This window comes from Parasteatoda tepidariorum, chromosome 6, assembly GCF_043381705.1.
Source record: "Parasteatoda tepidariorum isolate YZ-2023 chromosome 6, CAS_Ptep_4.0, whole genome shotgun sequence".
Classification (NCBI taxonomy): domain Eukaryota; kingdom Metazoa; phylum Arthropoda; class Arachnida; order Araneae; family Theridiidae; genus Parasteatoda; species Parasteatoda tepidariorum.
The window spans coordinates 7,916,105-7,928,167 of NC_092209.1; the positions used below are offsets into that span (position 1 = coordinate 7,916,105).

The window sequence follows — 12,063 nt, forward strand, 5'->3', positions numbered from 1 at the left end:
GATGTTAAAAATAATTTATGATTCTAAAATGTAATACAATGGGATCATTGTGCATGTTTACAACAACCTGCTGTCATACAGCAGCAAACAAATGTCTGATGCATTTATACAGGAACACGAACGAAAGGGCGGCTCCCCCTGTGCCGCCCCCTGCTCCTCTTACTCGGTTTGCGAGGTTCATTTTCTGGCTTCATCATGTTATCAGATGGACTCAATGAGGACGGTCTCATTTTGGTGGGTTTCGATCGGGTGACGATGGTCGATGGTGCGGCATTTGGTATGAGTTGACAGACGTTCCCGACAGCCTTAGTGCGTCCCTCTCGGAACACCATACGCATCCCTACCCTCAGGTACTCAGGGTTTTTGATGAAACGAAAGTGAACCAGTGCCTTGTCACCGGTTCGTAGGCAATCCATAGACATGCTGAGAATAGAGGCTGTCTGGCGGATGCTGCCACAATGAACTGAAAAAAAAGAAGTAAAAATAAATAAATTCAGTCATGACAACTGATAAAATAACACGGGTGATTGTGGAAGCGAAAGAAAAACCCTGAAAATTTTAAGAGCAAAAACTTTTTATCTATTGATACACCATACATGTTTTAAATTTAATATAACTTTGTGAACTAGCATTTATAATTAAATTACCTACTAATGCAGAATATCACACCTTTAGAGCAACTAATTGAAGGAAAAACTTACTTTTTACAAGAATAGCGATATTGGAATTTAAAATACCATGAATATGTATAGTGATATTGGATTTTAAAAAAGTCAAAATATAAAATGCAATAATGAAGTTTTAAATCGTGCAAACATGAACCGTGCACTGTGCGTGAATCGTGAACTGTGCATAATTATTAGGTCGCGCGAATACGAATCGCAATGCATAGTTTTTAAATTAAGTATGAATGCAAAAATGTATGTTTGCTATTACAAACGCGTGAATATGAATTGCAGTATTGAATTTTAAAAACATGTGAATACGAATCGCTGCATTGGATTTAAAACTCTTATGAACACTACACAGGATAATTGGTTTAAAAATGTGTAAATACAAATCGTGACAATACAAACGTGTAAATACAATTTTTAAAACGTGTGAATGCAAATTGCAAAGAGTGGCTTTTAAAACAGGTAAATACAAAAATCAATGTTTAAAATAAAAATTGTGTGAATATGAATCACAATATTAGCAGATTTGGGCAAACACAAATATTCAAAATAGGGAAAATCCTCCAAACCGAAAAAAATCAAATTGGTGAAAGAATCACGTAAGACATGTTTGGAGAAAGAATGTATGTAAATCAGGGTGCGTAGCCAAATCTTTGAATCAAGAATAAGCACTTTTTAAAAACTTTTCAAGCACTTTGCAAAAATTTTCAAGCATTAAAAAAATTAATATTCAATTAATGATATTATTGAAAAACAAAAACTTTTATAAACAGTTTTAGCGTTAAAAAAAAACCCAAAAAGAAACGGGCGTAAATCGAAACAATCAGTACTTTCCCACATCACCGAGTTAATTCAACTTGACCCTGAACTCAGAACAAAAGTACCCTTGACCTCTACGTCAAAAAAAGTGTCAGAAGTACATTAAATAAACAAAAACAAAATTAAAATTAATTAAAAAGAAAAAGTTTTCATTAGAATCTGGCATTCTCTATCCGAATAGGAGCACTCGGGTTTCGGTTTCAAGTATGCGCGCATGCGCAAGTCATAGCGTGGGTATGACATGAAGTCCGCGTGAATGATTACGTAGCAAACTCCCCATTTTTCGTGAAATACATGCGATCCACCAGAAGGGAGAAAAAAACTTATTCGAAAAAAAAGCACTTTTTAAAAACGCCAGCTGAAAAAAGCACCTTTAAAAGCTTTTAAAAACGAAATCCCCCAAAAAGCACCTTTAAGTACTTTTTACAAACGCTACGCACCCTGTAAATGTCTCATTAACGGGAATTAGAAAAAGCTTCAAAATATTTTCAGGTTTTAAGTTTTTGATTCGTGGGTTCGCTAACCAATGGATACGCAGAATTCTGCGATATTCACGCAAAGATCGCATTTTAATTATTTTTTTAATTCCATAACTTATATGAAATATTTTATATAAGTGGTATGTCTAACTAAAGAACTGAAACAGCAAAAGTTATCGAATATTTTTTGTTCCTATGACTACCAGAACTAAGAACACATTGTGGAATAAAGAAAGCACTGCTTCCTTGTTTAGATGGTCATTCAACTTACCCATTGCTTGATATCTGGGACTGATAGTTGTGGGATGATGGAGCACTAAAATTTCTCCTTTGAACTCCCAATAGGCTTCAGGATTTAGTGCTGGAGAAACCATCACCATTCCTTTACGAATGTCTGACCTCCTTATCTAAAAATCAGAACAATATAATTTTAAAATATAGTTGTAATGCATGGCATTTTATGAACATGTAGAGTTTGTGATGTTCATTTTAAATCAGGTATTTTTTCTATGTAAATTGGATTTTCTTAAAAATAGTTCAAAAATTTAATAGTATAATGAATTATATTTTGTATATTTAAAATAAATTGAAATTGGATTAAAAATAAATAATTTCAAAAAATATTACTGCACTAAAATTCTTTTACAGTAATATATAATACCTGTAAATTCCTGATTAATTTAAATTACTAGACTGCAAGCTCACAAAAATATAAAGTTGACTTTCAAATTGATTTTTTTAGACTGAATTATTGAATGTGGAGCAAAAACATAATTTTAATTTCATTATAAACTTTTATTTCCATAGAAACAATCTCTGGAAAACTATAAGTTGATTTCTGAAATTAATATAAATGAAAATACACTAATAGTTAATTGTATTATAATTATTTGTGTGCATAATGCAAATTAACAGTCATAATTATACATAAAATTTCGAATAAAAGATAACAAATAAAATTGTGTATAATAAATGATTTCAGTTACAGTTATGTGTAAAATAATCCATAATCATACTTTTTTGAGAGCAAAGGAAGCAGTTTGCCCACTTCTAACTTCCTTGACGGGCATTCTTTTCCTGTGAATAGATTTAATAGCCACAGCCTGAAAGTGACCCAAAGGATCTGGTCCCAGCATGAGGGTATCGTTCAGTCTAATAGTCCCTTTAAGTGTAGTGCCAGATACAACAGTGCCAACACCCTAAAACAAGTTTATTCAAAATATTTTTTTAATAAACGTCTTTCTGTAATAATCATATAAGATTTTTAATATTACAGTATGCTAAATAAACTTTTATAATTACCATTTTGCAAGCTTATAATGAATTAAAAAGAATAGACACGCAGAAAACCTGTTAATCTTCTGTGACAAAATATACATACAACAATATTACTATTCAAAGTCAAGAAAATGTGGTTTAGTCTAAACAAATTACATTAAAGTTTGATTTGCAACTACACTGACAAATCAATATGCAAAAATAGATGTTTTTAAAAAGATATGTAAGTCCTATAAAGTTACTAGATAAGAAACTTACAACAAAAATGTCAGGAGATTAGACTGATATTAAAATTAGCAAACTAGTATCCAAAAGACTGTTGGCTGAAAAGTGTGGAACAGCAGAGAGCCCAACAAATTTATTTTAGCCTTACTGACAACAAAAAACTTTAAAAAAATTTGCAGACAAAATTTCTCTAAACTTAAACGAATTGATCTCTCCTGTATTAACAGCTTATTTTACATCAATCAAAGAAGATTGATCAAAAGTTATTAAGGATGGTTCGTTTATTCTTTGAGCACTGAACATTTCAAATACACTCATCGCATACTGTTAAAATAATAAAATAGAGAATCTTTAATTAAACTAAGATTAAGAACTCACTGGAACTGAGTAAGTATCATCTATCTGAAATTCAGCAGGTTCAGAATCAGAGTTTGGCACTCTTGTCGACAGAAGATTCAAAAACATTTTTAGTAGTACAAGATTTTCTCCTGTAACATTTGAAACTTGAAAGATTGGGCATAACCTAGAAGAGATCAGAACAGTGCAGCAATAAACAAAAAACAACTAAAGTATAATAAAACTATAATTAACTACTTATCTAACAATGCCATTTTTATATAATTATCCAATAATAACCTATGCAATAATATTTTTATACATTACAAAAACAGAAAATAAGACTGAATAACCTTTTTTGCAAGAGGTGCAGAGAAAAATTTAAACTTTAGGGTGAATTAAATGTTTATATTTTTAAATTTAAAAGAAAAATACAGAAAATTATAAATATTTTACTTTTAAGGTAGTAAAACAATTTTGCATATCGCACAAGTTTGTTAAAAAAAAAAAACGAAGTGGGAGTTGGTTTTTTAACATTTGCTGTAGGAAAACTAATTTCATATCAATATAGTTTTTGCCATACATAAATTACCTTTTTAATTTTTAAACAAATCTTCAATCTACAGTTGCTTTAGATATATTTCAGTTATAGAGACATTTAGAATCGAAAATTGAAAGAGTTAGATAGTTTGACTCTAACATTTTGGATTCAGCTGTGTTAAGTTTTTTGAAATTAGCTTAAACTGTGTCCTGACGATCATCGAAGAAGTGTTTGGAGATGCACGGGGCAAAGGGGGGATCCTGCCTTCACTATTGCATGCCATACCGGTCCTCAACAAGGCATTATGGTCTGAGGTGCCATTTCCTTTGACAGCCGGACCCCTTTGGTCGCCATTAGAGGTACACTTACTGCACAGCGGTACGTCAACCACATCCTAAGACCTGTTTTGCTAACGTTCCTTTAGCAGCGCCCTGTGCTGGTTTTTCAGCAGGACAATGCCGGACCACATACGGCGTGTGTTGCTATGAACTGTCTGCAAGCTAGTCAAACTCTTCCTTGGCCTGCCAGATCACCAGATCTCTCTCCAATTGAGCATGTCAGGGATATGATGGGAAGGAGATTGCATCTGGCACGGAATGTTGATAACCTCTCTTGAGAATTGGATCAAATTTGGCAGGAAACACAGCAAGAGACCATCCGAGAGCTTTATCGGTCTATGCCACGCCGTGTGGCAGCTTGTATCCAGGCTAGAGACGGGTCAACACCTTATTGAACTTGTTACTGTAACTCTGCAGTAAATTATTAAATTGTTCTGAAATTTTAATCATTTACTATTCTGTACATTGTCTTCCTATCCACCAATTTTCGTTTCAATCGGACAACTCCTTCTTGGTGCGTCGATTTTTTTGTTATAGAGTGTATATATATATATTCATTGCATCAAAGGCATGGTAATAGTAATGTATCTTAATATGGTTATTAAAATACATAAAATAGAACAAAATATAATATTGGTATAATTTTTGTAAGGGGGTGTAGAAAATGTTTTGACTTACCAAGTGGGTGGATATTCAAAAAGGGAATTCTAACAAATACTCTGTATACTAACCTTTCAGAAACAAAATTAGTGGCAGACACAATTACGTCATCCTCAGAATGAACAATAACAGGTATCTTGCGACAACCGGGTGATTTCAATATTCTCACAAGCAGTTTCATAGTATCATGCAGAATGTTTGATGGACACATGTCTATTTTGGTGACCACAACAAACACTGGGACATTCAATGCTAAAGCCAGTCCGAGGTGCTCTTTCGTCATCCCCACAACGCCAGCATTTGCTCCAACCTAGAAAATTATTTCAATCTATGAGCAACTAAAATGTAACATGCAGGCAGGAGCTCTGCTTTTTAGTGAACTGATAGTTATATAAATGTTTTTTTAATTAAAGCAATTTAATTTCTTACCATTAACATGGTGAAATCTGGAATATGTCCTGTCATTCCAAATATAGTTGTTTTCAAATAACGCTCATGACCAGCCAGATCAATGAATGTGATCACCTAGAACAAAATCATCTTTTTTACACATGAAAGAATTAATTATTCATAAATATCAGCCAATACAGTATAAAAAATTGGTAAAATTTGAAATTTCTTATATATACATGTACCCTGTAGCAGAAATCCTCCAACACAGCAGCTTTTTTTCTTAAAAAGCAATCATGAAAGAAAATTCGTAAGACACACCTTTAAAACATTCCTAAACTTACTTCTAATAAAAATTTTAAAAAACTGAATTGAGAGAATATCACAAAGAATAAAAAATAAAGATTTTTTTATTACGTAACTGTATAGGGATTTATTCCATTTTTTTTAGTGTCATTGCATAAAATATCAGCTTAAATTTAAACTACATTTATTATGTATCAATTTTAAGAATGTTAAATTTTATTCAGTGATCCGGTTTTGATGACACCAACATAAGTGACATTTCCGCACCAAGAAATTGACACAGATTAAAATTAAAATCGCTTCCGAAAATTCATGAACTTTCGATAACATTTTAAAGTTAATGAAGGTAATTCCCAAGAATGACCAACTTCCATCAACGACCATTTTACTGTGGAATGGAGAGTGATCGCTCCGAAGAGGTTCCACTGTATGTGCAAAGTTTACAATGTTAAATTGAATTTTTACAACGATAATCTCTGTCAGACTGTGTTAAAGCAACAGATAAATTTGGATTAATAAAGTAAGGATTGGCATTGCAGATTCATTTCGTAAAGTCTGCAATTGGAGATATATATATATATATATATGCATAAAATTTATCTTTAACAAATTTGGCAACCGAATAAAATGACTCAAAATTTTAAAAAAAAATATTTTAAAAAATTAACAGCATGAAGAATAAGAAAAATTTTTTGAAGCAAAATAAATTTATTCAAAAAATAAAATACTGTATTGAAAGATAATAGTAATAAAAGGATGATACAGAGTTTAAAGATAATAGTAATATAACGATAATACAGAATTTAAAGATGAAGTTGAATTAAAATACAAAGATACTATTTAAAGACTCTAAAATAGTCTCAACAAGAATGAAACGTGATATATTTTGCAGAAAATTTTCTTTAATTACTTTTGTCAGTTTAATATAATTAATTTAAATATTATTACAGTTTCCATTTTTTTATGTTTCATTTTCATTCTTTCCTTTTATTTCATTTTATGTTTTATGAACTACATTAGAAATTAGTGAACATGTAAATACAAATCATTCATTTATTTAATCTTATCTTTTTTTTCTTTTTCTGCATTTTTTTTACTAAAACTTTATATCTTAGCTTTTATTTTTCTTGTCAAGAATAAAAATGTTTTTTAAAAAATCTTTATTTAATTCTTTAAAAAAATTTTTTTTTTGCAAAAATATCCAATTATCATAGTTAAAATTTAAATTAAACAAAACTAGTACACTGTCAAGATTTCATAAAAATATCTTAATATTATTTAGAACTACAATTTTTAAAGCAATAAAAATATCTTCAATAATCTTTTGAAATAGATTAGTTTACAAACCTATAAAATTTTTATTCCTTTAACAGAATCAAACAAAAGTTTTTCAAAAATAGTAAGAGAATGCTAGTCAAAAACAAAGCAATTTCATTCAAAATGCCTTATTTCTACTTAGTTAATTTAACTTCAACTAAATAGTTAATTTCAAATTGTGCTAACTAACACACTAAAAGCTAAAAATAAAATACATAGATTTATCAATAATAATATAAAAAAGTACTTTATGTTATACCATGCTTACTAAGATTTATTTTACTACTTTAAAAGAAACTGAAACAGTTAAAGGCAGCTTTCTTCCATAACAAAAACAAAATTCTCACTTTTGAAGCTGCTTCACATATTTTCACCCAATCTAATTGACCACCATGAGTATCGGGCTTGTTAACAACATTTCCACAGCTGTCAAAACCCAAAATATCATTCCCTACACTAGAAGTTCGACCGGATTCCATTTCATGCTTGTGACGAAACAGCCTCTGCCTTGCCATACCTCGGCCATTATCTAATTCTCCATGAGTCAGAACACCTAGAAGGGTACTTTTACCGGCATCCACATTACCGATAACTGCCACTCTAAAGAAAAAATATATTTTAAATTATCTTACAATACCACAGTTTCAATTTAAATTGAAAAATAACTTAATTATACCTAAAATAGTAACAACATTCTAAAATTTAATATTATACTCCTCATTTCACATATTTTTCAAATAGATTAATACAATAAACCAAGGGTTCACAAACTTTTCCAATCTGCATCATCTTCACAAGATTTGAAAACCTTGTGAAGATGAAGATTTGAAGATTATCCTACCGCACCTCTGGCACATAATATTTGTTTGTAGTATAATATTTAATACTAAACTAAACTCAGTGGCACGACAGCCCATAGAGAGCCAAGGCCTATTGTGCCCATCTCAGTTTTCTTGACCTAGGGCTCTGGGGTGCAGGAGCAGATGTTTCCGTTTAAGTGGTCAGCCGAGCGCAGAACCCCCAGTGTTTAGTCAGGGGCCCCCACCAGGGGGGAAGGTGTGTGCACGATGCGCCCACTTGAAGCTTGGGGGAGAATTTAATATTTGCCCAAGAATGCGCCCAAGAGCTTGGGGGGAGGGGGGCCACTGTGTTTAGTTCCCAAGCTTGCTTAGTACTCATTTATCGACCCACTGAAGGGATGAAAGGCTGAGTCAACCTTGCCTGGCCCGAGGATCGACCCCAGGACCTGTGGCAAGGGAGCGCGAAGCGCTACCACTCAGCCACCGGGCGTCATGATATTTAATATGAATATATATGCTTCATAAGCGGAAATCTATGAAACAGAAACTATGGAAATAAGTGGTGATGACAATTAGTACTTAAATTCTGCTCCAGTAAATTAATTGAAATTAATAAGACAGTTTTAATTCTAATATAAGTGCTAATAATGTAAGAGAAAATATAAATAAACAACCCACACTCAAAGGTATGCTGAATTTGTTACACAATATTTAAAATCAAGGAAGAAAGTACCATATCTTACTCGCATTTCTTTTTATGCAATGTTCGCTGTTTAGAACTGCTGAAAACCCTGCTTTGCACAAGTATTAAGTAGCAATCATTGTTTATCAACCCTCATTGTTTTTTCACTCAAGACAGGATGCTCATATCTTACACGAAGTCTTGTTTCTCAGGGCTCTATCTTTTCACAATCATGCAGGAATGCCACATAATTATGATCCTGATCAGACGACGTGGACAGCATCTGAGCTGGTAAACCCCACACCAAACTTCCCCAAAACAAATGACTGGACTTTTAACCATGGCAGACTTAACTTGAATCTTGCTGCATAGACACGCCAGTTTTTCAATCTGCCATCAGGATCAAACTCACAACCTTTAGCTCTCCACCAGCAGTGTAAACTATGTCTCAATCAAACATGCCACCGGAGCACCTATCAATTTATGAATGGCAACAGATTACAAGGATTAGTATGTAGAAGACACAACTGTGATGGTAGACAGTTTGAGAATCCCTGCAATAGAATTTGTCATAGGGTTATAACAACCCTATGGCTATTTATTCTACTCGGTATGATGTAATGCACAGGATAATTGCACGTACATATTATACTTCATTATTAAACAACTTCAACCTAAAATTCAAACCAAGCAGAAGGTGCAATTTAAGTTCTTGAATAAAAAAATGGGCATACCTCACTTCAACAAAGTCATTATCTTTAGCTCGCTTGCGAACTAAGTACTCAGATACAGCACCTTGTTCTACTTTATGCTTTCTCAACAAAACACAATCAGCTTCCAGTGTACTGGCCATACTCTCAAGGGTGGCAACAGAAGCTTCCAATTCTTCCTCTGATAAACCAGAGCTACCATTGTCTAAAGAAAAGAAATAATTAGAACTTGAATAAATTGATTATGAATTGAAACAGTCTACCAAAACATACAAAGGAACAATCAAGTTAAAAAAGTTTTTAAAATTAAATAATAAAAAAAACATGAATGAATTTGAATATTTTAATTTATTTTTTAAATTAAATCTAGTTAAGAAACATTATTAAACAATTTTTTTTTAGGCAACCTATTTTCTTTCTTCTAAAATATGAGTAAGTTGAAAGACAGGAGAAAAAAAACTAAATCAATTAAACCAGTAGCAAACATCTTCATTTTATCTAGAGTTTTAATTCAACTTTAAAAAGAAGAGCATTCCCACAACAACCTGCTGTATGCCAAGGAGTCATGGAAATTTTAGCTCCACAGTTTTGTGACTAAATGTATGATGGTGGTAATGTGGTAAGCATTGCTTATTGTCTACCTTTATTTCTGAAATAGGCTAGTACCCATCAATCTGAAGTAGGAGATATTTTCAAACTAGAACTAGGGATCAAACCCTAGCTTAAAATTCCCTACTGTGAAGAAAATTTTTGGAATCAAAGCTAGTCTTAAAATTAAAGTTATTAAGAATTTAAAGCATTCTTTTAACTACTAAATTTGAATTTTATAAATTAATAGATTAGAGAAGAATAGAATTACTAATTTTGGGACAATAAGCTTTAAATAAGAATAATAAATTTTCAGACAGATTCTAATGAGCTATTTCAAAAACAATTAAGAGAAATTAATATAAGTTTTTTTTTACAAGACATTATGAAAAATTACTTAAATCTAAAAATTATGGTTAATGAAACAAATGTACAGTGCACCAAAAAAAAAGAAGAAAAAGGACAACCCTCAATAACCTTTGATCTTAAACTTCAATCTTAAAGGTTTGAAGAGGTTACCTTAAACATGCTAATAAAAAAGTGCAGACCATATTTCAAGCTACGGAATCAGACACAGCAACATACTTTCTCTAAATAAACATACTTTTTTACCTCGATGAATTTGTATTTCTGACCCCTCAAATACCGGGGATAGCCGCAATCTGGGAAATATGATTACAATCTTTGCTTAAAATCAAGATAAAGGCAAATACATCAAAAGTAAAACTAAGTTTTAAAAGTTCAAACTTTGAACCGCTCTCCCGACGAAACAGGGACCATATTTTCCAGATTGCAGCCAACCCTTATATTAAAAGGGACAGAAATCAGAATCTGCTAAAAAAAGGTATGCTTATTCAGAGAAAGTACGTTTTTGTGTCTGATTTTACAGAATAAAATATCGTCTGTATTAATTAATTAGCATATTTGAGATCACCTCCTTGAACCATGAAGATAGAGTCGTAGAAAGTGAAGATTTGATCAAAAGGGTGGTCCTTTTCCTTTTGGACGCACTGTACATTTATAATTGAAGAGTTAAGTGGGTGATAAAGATGTGGCTTCACACTCATCAGCAATAAAACTGTTTGAGCTCAGCATCACGATAAAACTTTCATATACTTTCTTACTACTTTTAAACTAAACAAATATACAAAAATTTGTTTTAGATAACTAGGATAATTTTCCCAATCTATAAATAGATAATATCAACGTTATATTTTATTTGACTGTCACATTAAAACTTGAATTCAAGCACAAAAAATTCTCATCAAATGTGAGTTTGGATTCAGATTCAAGCCTTTAGAAGTGAGTCCAAACTTATCTCTAGCGGGTGATGATTCTAAATGGCATTTCAGTGAATTTGAGTAAATTGACTTTAAAGTTTAAAGATGTGAAATAAAATTATATGATAAAAACACGAAATGAAAATTAAGCTTTGCCTTTGTTTTGGAAAATCAGCTGCCAAAAACACTCAAGGATTGTAATTTAGAACTTATATCTACGGAGGTACACACAATTTATAGACTTGAAATGAAATCATGCTACAGTAATTAAATAAAATTGGAATAAGATTTTTTTACAAGAAATCTTAAAATTTTTTAAAACTGTCACTCAAAACTTCTTCCATTAGCTTTGAAATAATTTCCAATATTGAAAGATGCAGAATAAATATTTCTTAAGTGTAATATAAAAGATAAGTGTAAATATAAATATTATTTGCATTGCACCATAATATATATATATAACTCTCAATAAAAATAACATGATTCTAATATAGTTAATCCTTAAAATATTTTTCTTTGAGAAAGAAAAAAATTCATAATCTTCATAATACACATTTCATTACATAATATCATAGAACAAAAATTAAGAAGCATTCTTTTTTATTGATCCAACTGTTCAGTATTCATTACTCGAGGGTAT

The 12,063-nt window shown here is 31.5% G+C and overlaps 1 protein-coding gene across 4 annotated transcripts in view; it reads right to left on the reverse strand.

Annotated features, from left to right (window-relative positions):
* Window positions 1–12,063, reverse strand: part of LOC107438477 (GTP-binding protein 1) — a 15,344-nt gene continuing 3,281 nt past the window's right edge. For all 4 annotated transcript variants that reach the window (XM_016050782.3, XM_016050781.4, XM_016050784.3 and 1 more), the window contains exons 4-11: window positions 9,580–9,760; window positions 7,711–7,963; window positions 5,780–5,875; window positions 5,422–5,660; window positions 3,854–3,998; window positions 2,989–3,171; window positions 2,244–2,379; window positions 1–463 (exon numbers count right to left, since the gene is read on the reverse strand). In XM_016050782.3, coding sequence (XP_015906268.1) covers window positions 105–463; window positions 2,244–2,379; window positions 2,989–3,171; window positions 3,854–3,998; window positions 5,422–5,660; window positions 5,780–5,875; window positions 7,711–7,963; window positions 9,580–9,760 — 1,592 coding nt within the window. In that variant the 3' untranslated portion in view covers window positions 1–104. The remainder of the gene's footprint in view (window positions 464–2,243; window positions 2,380–2,988; window positions 3,172–3,853; window positions 3,999–5,421; window positions 5,661–5,779; window positions 5,876–7,710; window positions 7,964–9,579; window positions 9,761–12,063) is intronic.